The sequence below is a fragment of the Gracilinanus agilis genome, chromosome 3, assembly GCF_016433145.1.
Source record: "Gracilinanus agilis isolate LMUSP501 chromosome 3, AgileGrace, whole genome shotgun sequence".
Classification (NCBI taxonomy): Eukaryota; Metazoa; Chordata; class Mammalia; order Didelphimorphia; family Didelphidae; genus Gracilinanus; species Gracilinanus agilis.
This window is the reverse complement of record NC_058132.1, coordinates 605,102,454-605,129,702: the sequence shown is the minus strand read 5'-3', so window position 1 is coordinate 605,129,702 and position 27,249 is coordinate 605,102,454. Positions and strand designations below refer to the sequence as shown.

Sequence of the window (27,249 nt, the reverse complement as noted above, 5' to 3'; positions counted from 1 at the left end):
TTGGAACTGAGACTTCATTGGTATAGGGAGCTCCCAGATTAAGAAACTTTAGTGTAGGTGGGCTAATACTCTGTAGTTTAGAGTATTAGAATGATGCCTTGAGCATGGAGAAGTTAAGTCCTCTTAGACCAGTGAATCCCAAAGTGAGCGCCACCACACCCTGGTAGGCGCTGCAGTGATCCAGGAGGGCAGTGATGGCCACAGGTGCATTTATCTTTCCTATTAATTGCTATTACAATTAAAAAAATTAATTTCCAGGGGGCTGAGTAATATATTTTCTAGAAATGGGGCAGTAGGCCAAAAACGTTTGGGAACCACTGTCTTAGACAATATGTGTGCAGGGTAGGACTTGAACACAGGTCTTCCTGACTTCAAGACTAGCTCTCTAACCACTATAAATGCTGACTAAGTTTGTAGTCATATAATAATGCTTTTTTTTTCATCTTCAGGGGGTATTTTGCCAGGCCAACACTGTATCTACACAGTAATAAACATCTGAATAAAATTTTAAAAACCAATCTCTTCACAGTGAGGGGATTCTAAATATTGAAACATTTATTGTCCTGTCAATAGAAAAGTAGGCTGAATTAAAAATTTTTTTCTTGACATCTGTTATTCTGTAGACAGTTTTGACATGGAACTTTTTTACTAAACCTGAATAGAACCAATCTCAAGAGCACTGGTTTGTACTAGATGAAGTAATATCATGATTTCCATCATTTTCATTTACTACAAAGCCTGGAATGGTTCTCTTTGCCAATCTTTAATCTGGTTTGCTTTTTAATACAATTCAATTCAACAAGAATTTATTTGGTGTCTAGTATGAGCACTGTACCGATGATACAAAGATGAAATTAGAGATGCCCCTTATTCTTAAGATTTATAATCTAATATTTACAATGAATCCATGATTTTATTAATGTAGCCATTCCCTACATCCATGCATCCTTATTTTCTTCATCTCATTTTATGCAAATCTTTTCGTATATTTTAATGAGAATATACCCTAATCCACGAGAGGTTTTCAATTAGTTATTTTAATACAATTTAATAGACATGATAAAGCATGAAGAAAAATGGCAATCAAATGTCATAAGTGAGTGATTTTAAAGCATACATAAATATATCTATTTGACAAATAAATATTACTCTATAAATGCCTGTTATTACTGGTGCAACAAAGAACTCCAAAGTGCTCTGAGAAAATTTAAATGGGGAAATTCATCATAGGTATAAGAAATAGCAATAATAAAGATATGGAGAGATGACCAGGCAGGATAAAAAAAATTCAGAAAGTATAGCAATTTAGGTGCAATGTAGAACAAATATAATAGAACAATGTGAGAAAGAGCTAGAAAGGTAGGTTGGAGATAGACTGGAGATAACCTTGAATATTAGTGTTAGGCAATAGGTAGTCATTAAAAGTTTTAGAGGAGAGAAGTGAGATGACTAAAATAGTGCATTGGCAGTGCTCTGATGGACAGATTGGAGAAGTGATAGAAAGATTAGTTAAGAGGCTATTATAATAGATGAGAGGTGATGGACATCTAAAAAAATGGTTGCAGGAGAAAAAAAAACATGGGATGGAAATGAGACATATTGGAGAGGAACCCTTTCCTGAAGTTGGAGGTTAATTATGCCATGGAAGGAAGAGACAAAGATGACTGAGGGTGGGAACCTTGAGTCACTGTGGGGATAATAGGGCCATTGACAGAAATAAAGATATAAGGGAAAGAAGTTTAAAACCCAGATGCTTATCATTCATATCAAAGAAGAATACTATTAACTACTGATAACAACAATAACTTATATGTAACACTTTAAGGTTTACAAAGTACTTTGCATATTAGATTTTCATACTAGCCCACGTGGAAGGTAATCATATCTCCATTTTGTAGAGAGAAGAAGACTAAAGTTGTGTTAAGTCCCTTGCTTAGGGTCACACAGTTAATAAACTTATTGGATAGTATCTGAACTTTAGTCTTGGTTATTTCATGTCCAAAGCTTGGTCCATTCTTCCTCCTAACTGTCTAAGAACATCAGTATCAGTTTAGCATAACTCAGAATTTAATTTCTTGGCAAAAAGCAGTATAAATAAAAGTCAGACTGGTTAATATGTGATAATTAATTATTAGTCTTCTGGGATCAATGCATATGTCTTTTCAATTAGTGTAAGGTAACAGAAACAATTATTTTTTAGTAAAAGATTTTCTTGTATTTGTAATCAAAATTAGTTGCATTCTTAATTCCAAAGAACAAACATTTGTCAAGTGCCTGTCAGACACCATCCTAGGTGAAAATGCAAAGATAAAACTCAATAATGATTGCCCTTAAGGAACTTGGGTTTTACTGGGAAGGATATCACATATATAAAGTAATACAAAAAATACAGGAATATTTGAAAAGGAAAATAATATTTCACAAGAATTGGTGACAACCCCCACCCCGCAACAGTTATGTGTTATTAAACATTTATTTAATTATCTCAGCATTCAAAACAATTCTCTCTAGTAAGGTATCAACTTAGAGGAACTTAATAACCATTTCTTACCCTGAATATATAGGTAATACACTGTTACTACAGTGTACTTGATTCTAACGGTATTCATGTCATTTCTGAGGAATGAGTAAGATTGTCTTGGAGAGTCATTTATTATTTGGTATTCCAATAGTCTAAATTAGTTAATATCTGTCTCAAAAAATATCTAGGGGATAGCTAGGTGACTCAATAGATTGAAAGCCAGGCCTAGAGACCTCAGGTCATGGGTTCAAATATGTCCTAAGATACTTTCTAGCTGTGTGACCCTGGGCAAGTCACTTAATCCCCATTGTACAGCCCTTGCTACTCTTCTACCTTGGAATCAATATACAGTATTGATTCTGAGATGGAAGGTAAAGATTAAAAAAAAAAGAACTACTCTGCTTGCTTTGTCCACCAATTTATTTAGTTTGTGTAATTAGAATATGTTGCTCTAAAAACTACAATTCCCAGCACCCCACTCTCCTCACGTTATGTGCTGATGTAGGGAGGATATTCACTTGGTGTAGCCCTGCCTCTTGCTCTCTTGTCTTTCTGTCTTTAGTGGAACAGGTTTTTTAAACAATCAAGGAGAACTTAGTCATGTGGTCTTAATTTTGTTAAATAACTAGGTTGTTTTACTTCTATTTCCTTTTAATTCCTTCTACTTCAAGTTATTATCAATAAACTTTTAAAAATCAATACTTGGAGTTGCTGGATGTTAATTTAAGTCCTACATTTATGGTGACCAGAAGTGGAGTTTAGTACCCTTAATTCTCTATGAGTAAATTAGTTTCAAAAGAAATCATGTTTCTCCTGCCACAGCTTTTTAGCCTTTCCCCTCTGGGGAGTAGAGGCGTCTCCATCTATCTGCCTTGCTTCCTGCTGCTGCCTCCCTTGCTTACTGCCTGGGCAGTCCCACCAGCCATTGCAGGCTCCGTTTCTCCTCCTCCTGTTGTTACTGTTGCTGGAAAAGTATTAATCCCTCTTTCCTTGCATTGCTAACACCTGAATTCAAAGCCCGGGTATTTCTTTTAGGCAACAATAAAACTCCTAAAGGACTTTTACCTTAGGAGGTGCTTCTACCCTCTTAACTCCCTGTCCATGTGGCAGAGGAAGCAAGTGATTCCTGTGATAGTGAAATTAAATCTACCCTGCCCATTCTTAGATTTAATCACCAAAGACGTAAACACCACCACTTAATTCACAAGTGGGGAAGTCTGTAATCTATGTGTGTGAAAGTAGGTGACAGATCAGAATTAAGCAAAGCATCTGTTGTTATTGGACACGTAAACTAAGAGGAAGGCACAGGAAGTTAAGAAAAAGAAGCACTTTTAAAAGGGAGTGACAACTTCCTGTAGTACTCTTCTTGTTTGTGTCTTGGACCTGAGGGAACTCTGGCTGCCTGGCTGGGACCTTGGATGTGGTGAGATGACTCTTAAATCTCTCTCTTAGAACTACACATGGTGAGTGAAAAACTGGCCTTTCCTGGATTTCTCTGAAGGAACTCTCCTTTCAAGAGAGGATTGGAGACTGAAGCTTTTGCTTCATTTATCCCTGGCCCTCAGCCTTCTCTGATTGAGGATTAGTTAAACCTGACTGGGTTGAACCAGGGGCCAGAGCAAATTACTCAGTCTGTTAGATTACTTATCTTACCCTATCCTCTCTCTGATTTTCTTATTTTCTCTCCCTCTTCTCATTTATAAATAAACTACCATAAAAGTCATTTTGACTTGAGGTTTTCTCATTAGGGATTGATATTTATTCAATTCATTAGTGACCAAAACTTTTAATATTCACCCAACAAAAAACCCTTTTTTTCCCTTACACTCCCTGGTGTTTTTATCCCTTGGGAGGAGAGGAAGGAAGGTTCTTCCAAACATAAAGTAGGTAGGCAACCAATTTAATAAGTAGAATTGTAAGAATGGCCCAGTTTCCTGCCTCCCTCAAACAGCTCCTATTCCAGGAGAGCATTACAGAGCTTGTACAGCTCAAAGTTTTGGAGTATCTTTTCTTACTACTGTTCTTCAGTGCACTGGTCCTTGTGATTGGATTGAGTAATCCTGAGATTCACGGTGAGATTCATCTCCCTACACCCCCTTGCCATTTTGGCCTGCCCTGTATCTGCAACACATCCAATATGGGATTCATCTACACTATGATCAGTGTGGGTATGGGGAACCCTAGAGGTGTGACCAAAGGATCTAGATAGATGATGATAATGGAGAGGGGACTGCCTTAAGTCAGGACTCCTGACTTAAAGAGTCAGTTAGTGAATTTTTAAGTCTTTTTTCAGACTCCATTGTTAACTCTTTCAGTTTTTTTCCCCTCCAAATAGTGAAGAAATCTCTGTAATATAGCCATTGGAATTGAAAAAAAAGAGAAAGAACTCTTGAATTCAGTGCCTGTATCCTGCCACATATATTGTATTTGCTGATTGTTTGTTTAAATATTTAATTTTGTTTGTTAAGTTCACATATTCATCTAATCTAATATATTCTGTTACCCTATGCCACTTTAAGTTACCATGTTTTGGCTATTAGCTATATGTTCTGTTACACTATTTTTTATTTGCACCATCCTACTATCTTTATTTGTACCTCCCCACATGACTAGATTGAAGAAAATATCATTGTAAAGGTCCATAAACAACTTGTGCAAACCCTTTTCCATGGCAAAACCATAGGTCCTTAAAGATGCTGGGTTTGTTACCAGATCCATCAAGGTCACATGTTGCCTAAATAGCTTTTTCTGCCTTTTTGCCTTTGTTCATTGACACATAGATGATGATGGATGAACTCCATCAAACTGGTTATAACTTGTATACAACCTTTTGAGAATTTAATGAGTAAAAAATCTCAATTGATTTTAAGGAGTCGTCAGAAGTGATTTTCAGATATTTAGGAGCACCACTCTGACTGATCATTTGCCTACCTTTGAGTTGTGTATAATAAGAGGTAAGGGCCCATTTAATAGCTGAAGTGAAATGCTGTAGCACTATTATATTCCCCACCTCCACATTTATAAAAATGTAATGGATGAGCCGCCTGAAATGATTTTCACTATTGTAGCTCTCACCTACACATTGTAGTGGATGGGACATATAAAGACATGCCTTTTATAGCTGTTACAGTCTCATGCCAGAGGAGGGAGGTTCATCCAGAGGTGGTAAAATTTTTTCTAGGGGGCACGGTACCCCTGAATGGCCTGTTAGAGGAAGCATTTTGCATGAAGCCTAATAGCTTCTGAATTTTTTTATATTTGTAATTCTTCAGCTTACTCTATCCTTCCACCAGAATGATCTAGATTCTTGGTAACATTTTGGACCCAAAAGGTTTTTATTAGCAGTACAGAGGTTTGTGTTTTTTTCTGGACTCTTCTGCCAAAATTTGGAATGATGGCACTAAAAGACTTAGTTAAAAATATCTCAGCCAAGGTTGAAAGATTTGCTAGATCTGGAGAACTTGTGACAAGTATCCATGAGCTTCAGTGGCTATAGAGACTCATGTGAATCCTAATGATAGTGGGTTTGGTTGCTATTGTCATTAAGTGGGTTATTATGATTTTGAGGATTTTGGTACTTATTGAATGTGAATTAGTTGCTATACTACTGTTTTTTATAAAGCTGTTTTCTTAGTGAAAATTATATACACTCATACTGTGGATCATAGCTAAGTTAAAAAGGAAATGGATCTCATTTTTGAGTGAGAAACCTTTGCATTCTGCCTCTTCTTGGCCAAATATAGTGTGTCACTGATTGTGAACTATATATTTTTTTGATTTTTTAAAATTGTATTATTTTGTTTCCCTTGTATGTGCAATAGAGTATTTGAGTTTTCTTTTTTCTCTCATTTTTTTGTTCTTGAAGCCAATGTTATCAGCATTAATGGTTTTTTGATTTTGCACTAACACAAGTTTATAATACCCATTTGTTCTAATATTAATGCATACCCAAAAGCTTTAGAAGAGGGAAACCTGCCATTGATTGATAAATGTTAAGGGACTTTGATTAATGATTGTGTCTGATTCCAGAAGAAGGAATTACAAAAGAGCCATCACACAGTGCCAAGGAAGCAAAGTTAATTTGCACAGTGCCTACGAGAACATGGTCAAGAAGACCAACCAATCCCAGTGAGATTAATGAGAATCCGTGCCAAGACAAAGAACTTGTTGGAGATTGAAGTTGTGGCTGTTTGACATATGTCAGACATAGGTCTTCCCTGTGCCACATTCTAACAAGTACTCAAGTTTGTCTACCATCTTGGCTCCTGTATCCCTGAGAGTGAAGGTAAAATCAGACCAAGGAATGATACTTCTGTTTTACAAAAAAATCTAGTCCTTTTTTCTCTCTTATAGTATGACAACTTCCTGTAGTCTTCATTTCCAGTGGTAAAGTGCAATATTACTACATTTGTCCTACAGACTTGAGGGACAGAAATTACTTTAATTGAATCCTGATGTAACAACCTGTTACAGATTTATTCTTGTTTATTCAGAAATTTTTATATACATAGATTTTGATATTTTCATTCTGATTTTGAATTTTTTCTTTTTTCCCCAAAGTTTAATTTTTCTTTTATTTGTTTTTCCTTTTTTATAATTTTGATTTTCTTTTGACACAATTTATACACCCCATAATTCAGTCATGTATCCCTGGGTAATCTGTATGTTTTTCAACACCTTATCAGGGGGGATTTTATAATTATTATAAAATTCTAGTTTTATAAAATTTTTCCTTGTTTGAGAGTAATTTTAGCATAAACTTTCTACTTCCCCAAATCAAGAAAGTGAATTGCTTGGAGAAGGCATCATGAAGATGCCTGCAGAAACCACACACTGCACTAAAATATCCAGAATGAACTTCGGGATGTAGTGAAATTGAACTGGGATGAGGGAGGTTGAATGCATTTATTTTGAATGTAAACTCTTATGTCAAAGGGTACTGACCCCAAACTGGCTTTTTTGTCAAGGCGTCTAACAAACATTGGTTTTGCTCTCTCTTCTATTTCCCTCTTATCTCTTAACTATTATAGTTTCCTCTTAGAAAGTGCAATATTGTATGCACCTTTAGTTAGAAGATCTTCAGAGATATAAGATAGTTATGGTTAAGTGATTCATTGGGGAGACTGGTCTCCCAAAGGATCATGGGGGGGACTGTGTAATTAGAATCTGTTACCCTAAAATCTACAATTCCTAGCACCCCACTCTCCTCACTTTATGTGATGACACAGGGAGGATATAAATCTGCCTCTCACCCACTTATCTTCATGTTGGGGCTTTGGTGGAGCAGGCTTTTTAAATAGGCAAGGAGAATTTAGTAATGTAGTCTAAATTTTGTTAAATAATTAGGATTTTTTTTACTTCTGTTTCCTCTTCATTCCTCCTACTTCAAGTGATTACTAATAAACTTAATAAAATTAATATTTGGTTTTATTTGTTGGATTAGTTGCTGGATATTAATTTGAGTTCTACAGGTTTGAATACTATGTATGCCTAGAACTGACTGGATACTAACTAATTAGTGCAAACTTACAATTATCAATGACTAATTGGGTGATCCAGTAAACTATGTGATTATCAGTCATCGTTCATATAGACATGGGCAATAAGAAAAAGAGTTTTAGGTCTTTGGGAGAATACTTTCCTTTCGAGGACATCCGGGTTAAGATGGCTGCAGAGTAGAAGCAATAACCAACCAATACATGATACCTCAAAAGGACACAAAAACCAAATCCAGATGAACAAAGGGACCCCGCAATAGGGTGCAGTATTGAAGGTACATGGGATTTGGGCATTTCCATGCTATAAGGGGGTGAAATAGCTCTCACTAAAATGCAAGATGATCAACCCGCCTCCTACTTCCCACCCATCAACAGTCCCAGAGCCAGCACACAAGAGTTAGAGCAAGTGTGAGGTATTCACTAAGTTCTTGGCAGCTAATTGAGATCATCAGGGGCTTGCTCCTGAAAGCAGTAAGACGTAAGACCTCAAGAGGCTAACAAACACAGACTTTGAACACAAACCTTGAGTGTGGTCCTTGGGTGCAGATCTAGAGCAGAGGGGTGACAGATCATAGAAGCAGAAAGTTGAGACTTATAAAGGAGGCTTGGGCAGAGGAGCAAGTAAGGAGACTACCAGGAGGCTTGACTGAGAACAGCTAGACTTGAGACCCCAGGAGCCTAAAGAGTGCAGACCTTAGGCACGATAAAGCTGAGAGGGGTGCACTGTGTTGTGCCTCAGGCAAAAACTGTTCCACAGCTCCTATACACAGAGAGGTTGCCCGCCTCACTCAGACTTCTGACTGAGAAGGAAAAACCAACATAATAATGGCAAGCAATGCCCAAGTACTAACCAAGAGAAAAAACAAGAGGAAAGTATTAACACTCGATGACTTTTACAGAGAAAAAATCCAGACAACAGGGCAGACAGCAGAGGAGAACAAACAAGTAAACACATGCAAACCTTCCGAAAAAAATGAAAATTGGTCACAAGCTTTTGAAGAGTTCAAATTTGATATCATGAGAACGATGGAAGAGACTTGGCAAGAAAAGTGGGAAATAGCTCAAAATGAAATTAATAGGTTAAAAGACAGAAGCTCCCAATTGGAGAAAGATGCCCCAAAATCAAATGAAAAGATAAGCAAATCAGAGACCCAAATTAAACAGCAGATAGACCAAATAGAAAAGGAAAATCAAAAGATTATAACAGAATACTTTCCTTTCACACACACACATCTCCCCTCCTCCATCATCTAGATAGCCATTCTGCATAAGAAAGAGTAAAAAAATGAATAAAGTAGAACAAGCCATTATGCTCAAACCACCAATCTTTGAGTTCTAAAGCCATTTCCCCTTGCTTTAAGAAGTGTATACCTTGCACTGGTATAACCTATATCAGAATATTTACTACCTCATGAAGGAAAGAGAGGAGGGAGGGAGGGAGAGAATCTGAATCTCAAATGTCAGATACCAATTGTTAAAAAAGTATTTCTACACATATTTGGAAATAATTTAAAATTTTAAAAAAGAAATATATATCTTGTTGTAAAGTTGGAGCCAAATCAATTTTTTTAAACTAAATACATATTTGAGATGTACCAGGGACCCATGATTTAAAGGAATCTTATGGTACAAAAAAGGGGACTCTTGCTTTATGAACTATTTTATAAAGAGAAATATTTTTATGTAACCTGGGTATTTTATCTAGTTTATAAATTGATTTTCTTTTTAAAAAATTTTTATCTTCCATGTTAGAATCAATACTGTGTTTGATTCCAAGGTAGAAGATTGATAAAGCCAAGGGTCACACATCTAGGAAGTGTCTGAAACCAGATGTGAACCCAAGACTTCTCCTGTCTCTAAGCCTGGCTCTCAATCCACTGAGCCACTTAGCTGCCCCTTAAATTCAAATGTTCACATACAGGGTTTTTTAAAATTGGAGTCCATCCCATAAAGTCAAATAGGGCATGATTAATCAGACTTTTTGTTTGATCAAAAATAGACTTTTAAAACAAGAGGATCAAAAAGAATTGACAAGAAAAAAGGAAAAGAAAGAAGAGATTTAGTTTTCTAAATGCAAAAGATATAGAGAACCTGTGTGATCCTGGGCAAGTCACTTAACCTCAAAAGTCTAGCCCTTACCATGTTTCTGCCTTAGAATAGATTCTCAGTATCATTTGTAAGAGGGAAAGTATGGGTTTTAAAAAATATACAGAGAAAAGACTTTTAAAAAGGACATTTAGTGGTTACTTTCCTGTTATCAGGTCCCTATTTAAGAAAATTTACAAAGCTCGACTGTTGAATTACAAGATATTTGCTCTTGGACCAAGAGGCTAGCTTCCTAAAATTAAGAAGGAAATTGATGTAAATTCTGAACCATGAAAATTAGCCATGACCCCATGAGGTGTTTTTAATGAACCAGAAATTAAAACCTATTCTTTTGGTAATGAAAAATGGAATTTCATATTAATTTAAGGAACTTGTACCTTAGTTGAATGAGTGTGGAGTTCAGGGAATAGCTATGTTTGGTTCACTCAATATAATGATGAAAGAGATGCTATAATTGGATTAGGTTGGTAGGAGTAAACAGCTTCTGTTGCCAGGACATATATATCCTTAGTTATTGAAGTTCTCTTCTGTTCTTTCCTGTGATTACTAAATGGGTTCCACCAACGTTCAGACCTTAACTATCCTTTAGAAAAGTCTATGGGTTTTGTCAGCTCCATGGCAACAAACTAATGAAACTAATAGAAAGAGTTCCTAGTTCATTTTCTCTATCGAGCCACTGACTCATTTCTAATTCAACAGTGGTGTGTGTGTGTGTGTGTGTGTGTGTGTGTGTGTGTGTGTGTGTCTGTATGTGGATAAAAGCAAGAGCATAAAAAACCACCATTTTCTTCAGAGACCTCTGTTGATGTTGTCCTTTATCAGGTAGCAATTGAGAAAAATGCAAATTTAATTGTGTTAAAAATAAAAAACAAATATATCTTTTCTATTTTAGGCTTCTCAACCTTCAGTTGAGAGGGCTTTCTATGTAAGAAATGTAAGTTTTAAATTTTATGGCTTTGAAATTTTACCATGAAATTTAATTCAATTTAATTCACTAATGATCAGGTGATTTGTGTGTTAAGTTTTAGTGACCATCCTAGACATTAGAGCTACAAAGACAAAAATGAAATAATTCCTGTCTTTAATAATATAGAAATAATAAATAAATAACACAGTATTTATTATGTACCATCCATTGTGCTAAATAATTTGTTACCATTATTTCATTTGATTCCCACAGCCACCTTGGGAGGTAGGTACTATTATTATCTCTCTTAAATGACTTACTTAGTATGATTTAGCTTGTAAGTGTCTGAGGCTGGACTTGAACTCAAGTCTCTCTGAATCCAAGCCTGGCACTCTATTCACTGTGCTGATAGGAGCAGATAACAAATATATGGGCAAATAAATACAAAATATATTCAAAGTAAGTTGAAAATAATTCAGTTGATGGCACTGGAAAACACTAACTGGGGAAGTCAGTAAAAGTCTTTCCTAGGATGTGACATTTCAGTATGAGAGGCAGCTAGGAGTTCCCAGACTTGTATGTGAGGTTGGAGCATATTTTGGGGATGGGGTATCCTGAAAAGGCATAAGTGTGAGAGATATAATGTTGTGGATAGGAAAGAGCAAATAGGCTTGATTAGCTGAAAGGCAGAGTGCATGATATGAAGGAAAGAGAAATGATTATGAAAAAATAAGCTGGAGGAGAATTTTGAAGGATTCTAAATGCCAGTTTTTGCTATAATATTAGGTAGCCACTAAAACTTCTTAAGCAGAAGAAAGTATTTTAATAAATGTGTGAATAGGAAAGAGAAGTTGGCAGACTATATACAGAGAGACCATGTAGAAGTCTATTACAATAGCCCAGGTAGGAAACAAGGAAGTCTTGAGCAAAAGTTGTAGCTATATTAATAGAGAGAAGTAACTGGAGGTAAGAGATCTTGTGAAGGTAGAATGTAAAGGATTTGGCAAATGAATGAATATTGGGGGGGGGTGATGGACAGGGAACCATAGAGGACAATTCTGAGGATGAAACTTTGGTAATTGGAAGTTTGTTGGTGTCTTTGGCAGAAGTATAGAAGTTAAAGAGAACAGAACAAGTTTTGGTGAAAAAGAGAAGTCCTTTTTTGGATTCATTGAGTTTGAGATGCCTGTGGGATATCCATATAGATATGTGCAGCCAGCAGTTGTTGATGTAGGACTGGAGCTTAGGAGAGAGATGAAGCTTGGTTTGGTAGACATTTAGTCTAGGTAGAGCCAAGGTGGTGGAAGGAGTTGAATATTTCTACTCATCTCTCTCAACCCAATCTTCTGAACAACTTTAAAAAAAATTCTCAAGTCAAATTCTGAGCATAATAACAAAAAAAGTCACAGTATGTTACTTTTTTCAGCCCAGGACAGTATAGAAGGACCAAGAAACTTGCCTATGAACACTGGGATGGAGGCTGGCTGAGAGCAGGGGAGGAGGAGGAGAAAGCAGCACAAACTATGCAGACTAGAGGAAGTGGCAGCACTCTCTATGTCTGGCAGTAGCAGCAGCAGTGATAGCTTCAAGAGTGGTAAGGGGACTAAACTCCTGGTCAGAAAGACATTATGGAGGACTCATGCTAGTGCCAAGAGCAAGATTGGGTATCATTTGCAGTTGCTTCACCCATTACCCAGTCCAGGGCAGATAGGAGTGCTTATGGTTTCCAGTCAGAAGGGAATAGTAGCCCTAGCTGGAGAACAGTGGATAGAACTCTCCCCATTTCATTCATCTGTTTTTGCTTGCCCAAGAATGGACCTAGGCACAGAAGGTTAGGCTAGCCATCTTCCTACCTCCATAAATGAAGACAGTCCAACTCTAATATAAAGTCCAAAGTCAAGAAATAAACTAGAAAAAAAGAAACCTGACCAAGAAATCTTCTATTAAGACAGAGAAGGTCAAGACTGAAAAAAAAGTCCTTAAAATTAGAGCTGGTCAAGTGGAACCTAATGACTCAATGATACATCAAGAAAAAAGTTAAAGTCAAAAGTCTGGGGGAAAAAAAGAAGATATAAAATCTCACTGGAAAAACAACTGACCTGTAAAATAGATTGAAAAGAAGCTGTTTAAGAATTATGGACTACCTGAAACCCAGGATTAAAAAAAAGAGACTAGAAATAATATTTCAAAAAACTATAAAGAAAAACTTCCTAGATATCATAGAACCAGATGGCAAAGTAGAAATATAAAGAATTCAACAATAACCTCTTGAAAGAAATACCAAAATGAAAACTCCCAGGAATATTATAGTCATATTCTAAAGTTCCTGGATCTGGGAAAAATACTAAAAGTAGCCAGAAAAAAATAATTTAAATATCACTAAGTTACAGTTAGGATCACACAAGATTTAGCATCTGCCTCTACAAAGAGATGGGGTGAAAACATGGATTATGAGATTATATAAGGTAAAGGAGCAATGATTATAATCAAGAATAACCTATCCACCAGAACTGTGTATAATCTTTCCAGGGAAATAGATGACTTCCATTCCTGATAAAAAGATCAGAGTGGAATAGAAAATTTGATATTCAAACATGACTCAGGAAATGAAAAGGAAGGTAAACTTGAGGGAAAAGTCATAATGAACTTAATAAAACTAAACAATTTATATTACTATGTGGGAAGATAATACATATAACTCCTAAGGAACTTTATCCTTATTAGGATAGTTAGAAGGAGTCTTCAGAGACAGGGGCATAGGTATAAGTCTATTATATTGAGATTATCTCAACAAAAACGAAGAATGCAGTGGTGAGTAAAAGGAATGCACCAGGAGAAGGGAGAAAGGAGAGGAAGAAAGGGAAAAATTATTTTACATAAAAAAGACATACAAGGAAGAGTTTTTATAATGGGGGGGGGGAAGAGGTGGAAGGAGGCAGGCAATTTTACTCTCATCTGAACTGGCTCAAAGAGGGAATTTTATATACATACATATATTTCTATGTAAATATGTATCTACACATACACATGTATATAAATACATGTACACCATATATTATACACACACACACAAACATATTTCAGCAAAGAAATTCATCTTATTCCAACAGTGAAGTGGGAGAGGAAGGAACTAAGAAAGAGGAAGTGGCAAGAGAGGGGCCAAATTATGGGAGGTTATAATCAACTAAATAGATTTTTTTTAAATTTTAAACCCTTAACTTCTGTGTATTGACTTATAGGTGGAAGAGTGGTAAGGGTGGGCAATAGGGGTCAAGTGACTTGCCCAGGGTCACACAGCTGGAAGTGTCTGAGGTCGGATTTGAACCTAGGACCTCCCGTCTCTAGGCCTGGCTCTCAATCCACTGAGCTACCCAGCTGCCCCCCAACTAAATAGATTTTTAAAAAGCAGGCAGAGAAGAAAATTAAGGATAAATAGAAGAGAATAGGTTGGAGGGAAATACCCCATTATAGCAATCATAGCTATAAATGTAAATAAGATGTACTCATCTACAAAATGGAAGTGGATAGCAGAATTTATTAATAACCAGAATCCAACAATGTGCTGTTTGCAAGAAAATACTTGAAACAGAGAGACATACACACAGGTTTAAAATATGTGGATGGAGTAAGATCTATTATGCCAAAATAAACAAACAAATAAACAAACAAACAAAAAACAGGGATGGGACTTGTTCTCAGATAAAGTAGAAGCAAAACCAAGCATAATTAAAAGAGATAATCAGGGAAAATACATTTTGTTAAAAGGTACCATAGAAAACAAAGTAATATCAATACTAAACAGAGAGGCACTAAATATAAGGAAGAGTTATATGAGTTACAAGAGAAATAGACAATAAAACAATACCACTAAGGGATCTCAATTTATCCCTCTCAGACCTACATAAATCTGACTATCAAATAATAAACAAGAAAGATGTTAAGGAGATGAATAGGTCATGAAAAAATATATAAAAATTAATTGGAAACTAAATAATCTAATGCTAAATAATGAGTCAACCAAAGAAAAAATCATAAAGACAATCAGTAACTTCATTAAAGATAACAACAATGAGACAACATGCTAAAATTCATGGGATTCAGCTGAAACCGTATTTATGGCAAATTTTATCTCTCTGAAATCTAATATCAACAAAAGAGAGAAAGAATAGATCAACAAACTGGGCATGCAACTAAAAAAACTAGAAAAAGAGCAAATTAAAAATTCCCAATTAAACATCAAACCGGAAATTCTAAAGATCAAAGGAGAGATTAATATAATAAAAATTTAAAAAACACAAACCCAAAAGACCATTGGACTGATAAATAACCATGATTTGGTTTTATTTTTTAAAAACAAGCTATTTTGTCAAACTATATGCCAATAAAATTGATAATCTAAATGATATGCATGAATATTTATGAAAATACAAATTGTCCAGATTAAAATGGAAAATAGAATATTATTTCAATAACTCTCTTGGAAAGTTAAATTGAATATGACATAAATGAGCTCTACAAAAAAAACCCCAAGACCAGTAGAATTTAGAGATAAATGCTACCAAACATTTAAAGAACAATTAATTGCAATATTACATAACTGTTAGGAAAAAATAGGTATAAAAGGAGTCCTGCCAAATTTCTTTTATGCCACAAATATGGTTTTGATAGCTAACTCAAGGTCGGCAGAAACAGAGAAAGAAATCGAAGGGACTTCTCATAGGCAAACAAAACTATTACTTTTTATAGATGATATGATGGTATACTTAGAGAATTCTAGAGTCAATGAAAAAGTAGCAGAAACAATTAACAAATTTAGTAATGTTGAAAGACATAGAATAAGTCCACAAAATCATCATCATTTCTATATATTACCAACAAAGCCCAGGAGAAAAATAGAAAGACTTGGGAGGTTGCCTGCTAACCAAACCCAAGAACTATATGAACACAATTAAAAACACTTTTGACATAAATGAAGACAGACAGAAATAAATGGAGAAATATTAATTGCTCATGGGCAGGTCAAGCAATATAATAAAAGTAATGATACTCTTTGAATTAATTAATTTAGTGCCACACCAATCAAACTACCAAAGAATTATTTTATATAGCTAGAAAAAATAATAAAATTCATCTGGAAGAACAAAAGGTTAAGAATACCAAGGGAATCAATGAAAAAGTGAAGGAATTTTGCCTAGCAATACTCCATCTCAAATTCTACTACAAAGCAGTAATCAAAACAATCTGGTAACAGTTAAAGTACAGAATGGGTGATCAGTGAACTAGACTAGCAATCAAAATATACAAGTAAATGACCATATTAACCTAATATTTGATAAACACAAAGATCCAAAGCTTTTCTGTTGAGAACTCTATATTCAACAAAAATTGCTAGGGGAAACTAGAAAGTAGTCAAAATGGGTGCAAGATTTAGACATAAAGGGTGATATCATAAGTAAATTAAGGGAATACAGAAGAAATTACTTGTCAGATCTATGGATAAGGAAAGAGTTCGTGATCAAACAAGAAATAAAAGAGGACTATAGGAGGTAAAATGGATAATTTTGATTGCATGAAATTAAAGATTTTGCACAAACAAAACCAATGCAGCCAGAATTAGAAAGAAAACCAGAAACTGGTAGAAATATTTTATAGACAGTTTGAAAAAGATCTAATTTTATACACAGTCTGAAAAAGGTCTAATTTCTCAAACACATAGGAAACTGAGCCAAATTCATAATAATATGAACCTCTACAGTTGATAAATAATCAAAGTGTATGGTCAGGAAATTTTCAGAAGAATAAATCTAAGTTATCAATAATCATAGACTTTACACAGAAGATATTGTCTGAGCTATATCTTAAATGAAGAGACATAGGATGAGGCAAGGAGGCAGTGCATTCCAGGAATAGAGAATCAGAAATGGATTGCAAATGTATGGACATGGGAGTTGGAGTGTTGTGTATGAGAAACAAACAATAATGCCCAGTGATGATGGGAGGATAGGTTGCCAACAGGTTGTGAATAATTTAAAAAGCTTAATAGAGGAATTTATATGTTATGCTAAAGGCAACAGGTAGTAATTGGTTTTCATTGAATAGGGGAGTCCTATAGCCAGATCTGTGCTAAATGAAAATTACTTTGGTAGCCAAATCTTAAAAAGATAGACTGGAGAGAGGATAGACTGGAGACAGAGAAACCAATTTAGAGGCTGTTGTAAGAATCTCATCAAGAGGTGATGAGATATTGCATGTGTGAGAATTCGGAAAGGGTCAGGTGCAAGAGATGTGAAGGCAGGAATACCAAGATTTGGAAACTAATTGGATATATGGGGTAAATGGAGCAAGGAGTCAAGGATAATGCCAAAGTTAGGTATCCAATATGGTGGAAGAATAGTGATAGCTTTGATTAGGTAATTTTGAGGAGGGGAGGATTTAAGGGAAGATGTTAGTTCAGTCTTAGTCATTGCTAAGTTTAAGGTGTCTCTGTGATATCCAAGTTGAATTTTCCAATAGATAAATGGCAATGTAAGACTGAAGTCCAGGGGGAGATAATTTCACAGAAATGAAAATTAAACACATAGTAGTAGATAAGGTAACAAGAGAGAAAATATAGAGGAAGAAGAGGACCCAGGATAGGACCATGGAGACTAATGGTAGTTATTAACCATAAAGTGGATGATGAGTCATCAGAGGAGATTGTGAAAGATCAATCAGACTGATTAGAGGTGAACCAGAAGGGAAGAGTATTATAAAAACCCACAGGGGAGAAAGAATTTACAAGTATACAGTAGTAAACAGTGTCAAACACAACAGAAAGAGTACATTGGTCAAAATGAGTTAGGACTGAGAGAAAATCATCCTTTTTTGTAATTGAGATCAATTGGAACTTTAAAGAGAACATTTTAAGTTGATTGATGAAGTCAAAAGCCATATTGCAGAGTTGAGGATAGCTTGTGAGAAGAGAACATGTAGGCAGTGAGTGCAGAAAATTATTTTACCACAAATTTGTGTGAGAAAGGAAAGAGAAATATGGAATGATAGCACAAGAATACTGTGGTGATATGGCATGAGGAATATGGAAATATGTACTGCAGGAAAGCACTGGTATAACCTCTACCAGACTAGTTACTGCCTTGGGAAGGGAAAGGGGAGGTGAAAAGGGAGAGAATATGAAACGCAAAATATCAGAAAACACTTGACAAAATTTGTTTCTACATGTAATTGAAAAAGTAAAAAAGTTTAAAAAATTTAACGAGAATACAGTAGTGACAAGTGAAGGTTTTTTAAAGGCTGAGGAGATGTAAACATGTCTAAAGGCAATAGTAAAGGCACAAATTGAGGAGAGGTTAAAATTTCAAGAATTATTGAGGACATAAACTCTTAGAGAAGACTGATATTGTGATTTAACTTTTCATCTGACATAGACAATCAAAGAGTTTGGAAGTGTTTTTGTTATATTTGGCATAGTTTTGGTTATTATTTAAGCATTACACTGTTTTCTCAAATTTACAAATAAAATATTAAAAAGGTATTGGAAAATGTCAAATGATCTTCATTCATCCAGGATAGACTTGCAACAATTTGGAATCAAGCCCTGTCTATAGATAAAAAATAGTTTGGGGGGAAATTAACTTGGCCAATTACACAAGAGGAACTATGTAAAAAAGGATGTTTTTTAGAGAAATGCATGACTACATGGTGTATTGTGAAGGGTAATGGATAGACCATATGCCCTACTCGCATATATAATGTGATGTGCCTATGAAGAAATCTCCTAGAAGGATCCCTATGGTAAATTCATAGAACATATATAAGAACCATAAATTATGGCTAGACAAGGATAGGTTGAAATTCATATTCTTGGAGGAAGACACCGCATCAGTGAGGTCACATTAACTACATAAATTCCGCTGGAGCAATAGAATAAACTTGAAGGAGGTCTCTAATGGGATGCTGTCACGTATCTATATTTAGTCCTGCACTACTTAAGAGTTTTGTCAGTGACAGTACAGTGTCCAGATGGCATGTTTGTCAGATTTTCAGATGACATAGAGTAGGTGGGAAAGCAGATACAGTAGATGATAACCTTAATCCAAAAACAAGATAGGCTAGAACATTGGGCTCATTATAATAGGAATAAATTTCATTAGGGATGAATTTAAAATCTTTGACTTAGGTTTAAAAAATCAGCTTCACTAGTATAAGATGGGGGATGAATAGGTAGATAATCTGAAAAAGATCTGAGGACCAAAGTACCTTAGACTCACTATGAGTTATTAATATTATATGGCAGTTAATCCCCTGCCCTCTCCAATAAAAAAACAAAAAGAAATATGACCTTATATTGCATTAAGAGACACAGGGTCCAAGAGCTGGTGGTTGGGAATTCAGAACAATACTTTTTAAGTGCTAGCAATACTAAAGCAGTCCCTTCCCTTCAAGAGCTCACAGATTAATGGAGACAACATGCAAACAACTTGTGCAAATAAGACATATAAGATAAATTGTAGAGAATCAATAGAGGGAAGGCATAAAGATTAAGGATGATATGGAAAGGCTTCTTGCAGAAGGTACAATTTTAGACTTGAAGAAGCCACGGAAGTCAGGAGGTAGATGGGGAGGGAGAGTCCTAGGCATGAGAAAGAGCCAGTGAAAATATCTGGAGTTGGGAGATGGAATGCCTTTTGTGAGGACTAGCAAGGAAGCCAGGCCTACTGGGTTATGGAGTATATGGGGGCAAATAAGGTATAAGAAGTCAAAGAAAGAAAATGTTATAAATGGTTTTGTACATCTAAAAGGGGATTTTATATTTGGTCTTGGAGATGATAGGGAACCATTAGGATTAACTGAATAGAAAGGTGACATGGTCAGACCTGTGTTTTATGAAGATCACTTTGTTTTATGAAGATCACTTTGAAAGCTAAATGAAGAATGGACTATTGTAAGGAGAGATTTTTTTGTAATAATCTATTGCAGTCATCCTAGTGTGAGATGAAGAGGGCCTATACAATGGTCATGGTGTCAAAGAAGAGAGAAGGGGATATGTATGAGTGATGCTAGAAAGGAAAAATTAACATGATGTAGGCAACATGTTGGATGGTGTTGGGGAGAGAGAGAGACTAAAGGTAAAGGAGTCCAAGATGAAACATAGATTCTGAGCTGGGTGATGGTGATGGGAGAATATAGAACCCTTAAGAAAAATGGAGACATAGGAATAAGGAGGGAAAAGAAGGAATTTACTTTTGGACCTGCTGAATTTAAAATGTCCATAGGACATACAGTTCAAGATGACTGATAGGCAGTTGGAGATGTGAGACTGTAGGTCAATAAAGACATAAGGATTGGATAAGTAATTAGGAAGAACATCAGCATAGAGATAACATTTGAATCCATGGGTCCTGATGATATCCTCAAGTGAAACAGCTTTGAGAGAGAAGATAAGAGGATCCAGGAGATAGCTCTGGGGGACACTCACCATTAGAGGTAATGATCTAGAAAAAGAACACTGAGAAGTGGTTAGATAGGTAGGAAGGAAATGAGATGTGTCATGGAAACTTACAGTATTGAGGGGAAGAAGGAGATCATATCAAAGGTTGAAGAAGAGTCAGGAAAGATGAAGACTGAGCAAAAGCCTTTACTTTTGGCATTTGAGAGATAATTGTAACTTTGGAGAAATAAATTTGTTGAATCATGAGGTTGAATGATAACAGGAGAGTAAGTAGAGGCATGGTTTGTAGATGGTCTTGTCTAAGAGTTTAGCCATAAAGGGGGGAGAGAGATGAGGCAATAGTTACTAGGGATGCCTGGATCACCAGGGTTCTTTGAGGTTGGAGGAGACATGGGTATCTTTGTAGGCAGTAGGGATGCTCCCAGGAGACAGGAACAAATTGATGATAAGTAAAAGTGAGGATGATAGAAAGAGGTGGCAATCTGCTGGAGAAGATATCACATAATGGGATCACTTGTGCATGTAGAGGGATTAGCTTTGGCAAAGAGAAAGACACCTCTTCATGTGAGAAAGAAGGGAAGGCAGGGATAATGACAGAAGGCATCTGGGTAAGGTGAAATGATCAGGGAGGAGAAGAGGGAATTCTTGAAGAAGGGCTCAGTTTTTTCAGTGAAATATGAGGCAAGCACCTCAGTTGAGAGGTTTGAGGAGGGATGGAAATATTTTTGGAAAAATGGTTGTTGTGAGTGGGGTAATTATGCAGATGAAAATGCCTTATTACAATGAGGATATAGTTGAGATTCTACAGTATGAATCTGTAGTAGATTGATTTACCATGGCTTTCTTATTTTCTTCAGCTTCATTCAGCAGAACTCAGTAGAAAGAATGGAAGAGGATGTGAGAGAGAAATCCAAGACTAAAGTTTGAGAAGACAAGATAGATGATGAGATAAGGAGCAAAGTATTCAAGAGAAAAGGACTGTGTTTTGTTGAAATGGTTCACCAATGGGTACAAGTGAGAAAAGTATCAAGGTTCTTAAGATAATACATATTAAGATTGGTTGAAAAACTGGGAATGTTTAATCTGGGGAGGAGAAGATTTGGAAGGAGTGGGAACCTACTAGCTTGCGTTCAAGTATATGAAGGATTATCACATGGAAAAATGAATGCTTTGTGGGCTCAAAGTAAACAATGGGTGGATGATGTGAAAAAAAATTTAGAAAATTAAAAAAATTAAAAAATACTTTCAATCATTGCTTGTCAGTTCTGGGATGAGAAGGAAAAAGGGGAGAGAGAGAAAATAAATCATACATCCTTGAAAAATATTTAAAAATTAAAAAATTAAATTAAAAATACTTCCAATCACCAGGGCTATCTAACAATGAATGAATAAGAGAGCAGATTCTTCCCTCACTGGAGGTCTTCAAGAAAGGATTGAATGATAATTTATAGGGTACACGGCAGCAAAGATTCTTGTGTAGGTTTAGTTTGGATGAGGTCTTTTCTAGCTCTTGGATTCTATTATCCATGTCTTTATATTGTGATCACCTTGGGCAAACTGTGCAATGCTTTCAATGTTCTCAAATAGCTCACTCCTAGATAGCCCATCTGTTGAACAGGCAGCTAGCTGGCACAATGGATAGAGTGCAGAGCCTAGTGTCAGGAAGACCTGTGCTTAAATTTAGATGTAGAAGCCACCTCTTTGCTTCACTTCCCTCATCTGCAAAATGGGTGCTAATTATAGCAGTTACCTTACAGAGTTGTTATGAGAATCAAATGAGATATTATTTGTAAAGGGCTTAGCACAATGTGTCACAGATGCTCAATAAATGCTTATTTACTTCCCTTTACCTTTTAACACCCTTCTTGTCTAGGTAATTGCATTTGGTTGCATGGAACACCATGATCTTGAAATCATCGAAATTTTATGAATCATCCCAAGGCCAATGGAAGGACACAATATGAGATAATAAACTTCAGTTTTGCCCAAAATGGCTCAAGTGGGAGAAGTAGCAAGACAATTGTCTTGAAGATGTATTGCAAGAAAAATATACAGACAACTCTACTACTTCTGTATTGAAAAAAACAACATAAAAGAAGCAAAGGAAGGGCTCTGGCTCATTGGGAAGATCATCTATTAAGTATTTATGTTAAGATGTGGCAAAGAAATGTCCAGACTCTGAGAACATAAAGAGATTGTGAATTGGGTGGTTAGACCATCTAGTTCTGGAGATAAAACCAGTCTCTACCCCAAGGGAACTTACAGCTTAATAGAATGAAAATAGGATGAAAAGATATGCTGCCAAGTAAGATTTGAGTTCAAATTTGACCTCAGACACCTGAGGAAAATCACCCAACTTCTGTTGGCCTCAGTTTCCTCATCTTAAGATGGAGATACCTGCCTCCCTGGGTGGTTATAAGGATAATCTTTATAAAGCACATAGCAATTGTTGCTGTTCATTTTTTTTCAGTCATGTCTGACTCTTCATGATCCCATTTGAGGTTTTCTTGGCATACTGAAGTGGTTTGCCATTTCCTTCTCCATAAAGTGTTTAGCACAGTATGTGACACACAGTAAGTGCTATATACATATTAGCTAATTATTATTATTATCTTGTCATGCAGGCATTTGTACACTAGCAATCAACAAATATGTATCAATCCTTTACTATGCACAAGACACTAGAGATTAAAAAAAGGGCAGAAACAGACCCTGCCCTCAAGAAGCCTACATTCTAATGGGAGAGAAAACATGTAAACCATTACATAAATACAAGACATAGATAAGGAAGGTGGATCATACAATAATTTTAGAAAGGAAGGCTCTAGTCATCCTTTCAAGGGGACATGCTAATCTTCCTTAAATGATTCCAATTATATTATGGAAATATGTTTTGCGTGATAATACATGTATAAACAAATTGAATCGCTTGTCAGCTTTGGGAGGGGGAAGGAAAAAAAGGAAGGAGACAATATGGATTATATAACTTTGGGAAACTTAGGTGGACATTTGTTATTAAAATTAAAAAATAAAAATAAAATAGAAAAATAAATGATTCCAATTATACACTTATTTCAGTGAATAAAAACAAATTCATTGATTATTACAAATTCTTTTTCCATTATTAGTCAAGATGAAGCACAACCAGATTATCTGAGATGCAGTGGCATGTTTCTGACCTCTCCTATTCACTCATCATGTTTTAATCTGTATTATCATTTGTCTACATGCCTTCTCCCCATAAAAAATTGCAAATTTTTTAGAGATATGTCTTCTTTCATCTTTTCTTTTCCAACACGAGTAAAGGGCCCTGCACGTACTAGGTAATTAATATTTATTGAATTAAATTGAGTCATAAAATAATACTAATTCTAAAATCTACTCATTCAGACAGATGTTGATAAATACTTACTGAAAAAATGAATGTGTTAGCTAAGCAAATTAGCTTCATAAACCAGATTATAGAGAAAATATTAAAATTCTATAAAATAACAATCTCAAGCAATTTAAAAGTACCTATTTATGTGTAATTGGTATAATAAACTCATTTTGAGCTATCACACTAGGCAACATTTTTAAAGCCTCATGTGAAGTCTTTCTATTTAACTGAAAATAATAGAACTGAATTTCTTTAAGAATATTCTCCAAGTGGAACTTTTCTCTCAATCAGATATTTCTCCCAATTCACCCAAATGAGAAAGGTTTTGTTGTAAAAAATATGGAAGCCAAAGAGAAGATTTGTGAAATTTTGAAGGATTTTCTTTTTTCAGGAAGTTGATTCACATGTACTTACTGATTTTATTAGGGAAAAATTACATGCCAAAAAAATTTTTTTTACATATTTGAGCAAAAGAAGTATAAAAACATTCAATATTTGTGATATATATATATATACGGTACCTATGTATATATACTATCTATACTTTGTGTGACATGAACATTTATATATATGTACATATACACACAGATATATGTCCACACACATACACATATATACACATTTTTCATATCAAGACTCCTCACCTGGAATGTGCAGGGCCTCTCTCTAGAGATGCTTGTGAGGACATGCTTCCATCAAAAGAATTTCCCCGATGGCAGCCAGAAATGGTGGCTCTCGGTGAGATGGAATCTGACTGGAATGATTCACCCACTACCTGCAGACCCTTGTGGATTGGAGAAACCAACAAGAATTAATTTTGTTTCCATATGCATATTCTAGTACTATCTAGTATTTAACATATATGGAATTTTGATGTTTTAAAAGTATTTTTTTTCTTAGTTGATCATGGGAGTACAAGTACAAATTTAGAACATTATGTTCTTCAAATTCCCCATCTGTTGCATACTATAAGCCAAGCTGTGTATTCAGTCACTAATCAGGCTTATCTGAGGATTTTTTTCTTTTATTTTCAAAGATAACTTTTTACTGATATCTTTTGATGTTTTGAAACAAAAATCCTTTTAAAATAAATTCTTATTGCTATCTCATTTTTTACAATTTTATGCAAATTCCCCTCTATTCCTCACCTTTACTCTTCATAGCTAGCTATCCTTTATAAGACACGATTACTTAAAAGATTAAGGAGAAGGAAAACATCAGGAAAATATGATAAATACATTAAAAAATTCTGGCAGATATGTAATGTCCAATGGTCTTCTGTTGGAACTTTTCCAAGTATGTGCCAGAATAATATGTATTTGGAAGATAGGAGCAATCCCGAAAGAATTAATCAAAGAAAGATCAGGTGAATTATATAAAGAGAAGATGTAGAAAATAGACCTGTGAAGCATCAGAGCAAAACCTACAAAAGCAAGCACTGCATATTAAATTTGAAAGACAAGGTTCTCTCTGTGGAGTCATTCATCAAAGGTAAGACCCGATCCATCTTTCTGGTTGGATATTTAACCTTTACCATGATGGTTAATTGCACATTCATCAGTCTCCTCACAGATAAGGTTATTTCAACAACATAAGATTTCAGTCTCATGGGTTTTGGTGATAAGAGCCATTGACAATAATAATAACTGATTCTAGTTCATTGGTATTCCAACTGCTTGTTTCTGGATGCTTGTCGTATTTTCCTATGATATGAGACCACTGGATTTGGACTACAATATCCATGGGATTTTTCTATTGAATTTCCTTTGGAAGGTTATTAGTGGATTTTTTTTTCTACATTTGCCTTCTAATAGATTTAGACAGTTTTCATTTCTGTTTTATTATTAATTAATGTTAAGTAATTAATATATTATCCAGGTTTTTAAAAATGACTTTCATAGAATACAATGAGCTCTTTTTAAAATATCTCTTTTTCATCTGTTTTTTAGGTCTATTGTTTCTGATATAAGACACCTAACATTTCTTCAATTATTTCAATCTTTGGATTTCATTTTTATTATTTCTTGCTTTTGCATAGTCATTTATTTGTTTGGTCTATTCTAAATTTCTTAGGATTCTATTTCTTAGGTAATATTTGCCAGTCTCTTTTCTAAAGGATTTATTCTGTTTTCAATTCTTTCTTCTAAAGCTTCTATTTCATTTTTTTTTATCTCTTCCTTCCTTTTTTATATTCTTATAATTCTTGTGGAAAATGCAAACTACCTTGCAGGAGTGTGCTGGTAAATACTTATCTAGCTCTCCAGCCCCCCCCTTCCCCAATGTTCATTTTTAGGTTTGATCTGCATTATATTAATATTTTCTCTATCACTTTCTTAGTCTAGACAGTCAACAAAACAATAAGTCAAAATGATTTGCAGTATTTGTCAATTTCTAAGGTGCAAATCATCACACTGAAAATTTAACAATATGCCTTGGCAAACCTGTGTGAGCTGGCTCCAGCATAGCTCTGCCTTTGAGTCTGTTTGTCATTGTTACAATTACTCCATATTTCCAGTGATCTCTATTTTTATAACGAATGATGTTTTCTTTGATTTATTCATCTCTTTGGCTTTAGTTACTGAATTGCCCCTTTGTGCCAGGAGCTGGTTTTGGCCCCCTCTGTGTGCTTGGGTATGGTGGTCAATCCTACTTCATCTCTCCCTCGGTTGTTTGGGTTTCTGCCAGCCCTTCACCTCCTGAAGTTGTCCCTCTCCCCTAGATCTTTAATGGTCACAATACTGGATATTCAGGGCTTTCTACAGCATCTCAGGAGAGTGTTAAGGACCTCAGATAGTCTGGGCCTGGATTGTCCTTGTCTGGAGGCTGCCATGCAATACCAATCATCATCCAAAGTTAATGTCTGCAACATTTAAGGGTCCCACAGAGGAATTTTTCACTTTAGCTTTATGCTCTTGCTGTCACCACATACTGAGCCTTGTAGGCTATACATGTTTCTGGGAGCTGGCTTGGTGGTAGCTCTCTTTATAAAAAATTTCTATTTTTTTTTACATTTTAATAAACTTTTTAATAATTGTTTCCTGACATTTTGTGATCTATGCTCTTTCCCTCCCTCCCACTGCTCCCTCCTCCATAGGATGGCAGGCAATATGAGATAGTTGTACATATGTTATCAAGCAATACATGTTCATTATGTGGTGAAAGCAGATATATATTGTTTACTCTGGAGAAAAGTTATGGAGGAAATAAAGAAAGAATGGTATGTGTCAATTTGTATTCAGACACTTGTCTATGGTAGTAGATAGACTTTTTCCTCAAGAGTCTGGTAACACTCTTTTCTGTTGCCTTTGCCTCCTGATTACTTTTTGTACAATTCAGAGATGGAAGAAAACCTTCATTGTAATATATCATCAGATTTAAAAAAAATTGTTA

The 27,249-nt window shown here is 35.4% G+C and overlaps 1 protein-coding gene across 3 annotated transcripts in view; it reads right to left on the bottom strand.

Moving 5' to 3' along the window:
* The window catches only part of UNC80 (unc-80 homolog, NALCN channel complex subunit), a 233,058-nt gene that overhangs the window by 191,415 nt on the left and 14,394 nt on the right, over positions 1–27,249 (bottom strand). For all 3 annotated transcript variants that reach the window (XM_044667510.1, XM_044667509.1, XM_044667511.1), the window contains exon 7: positions 24,504–24,643. In XM_044667510.1, the coding sequence (XP_044523445.1) occupies positions 24,504–24,643 (140 nt within the window). The remainder of the gene's footprint in view (positions 1–24,503; positions 24,644–27,249) is intronic.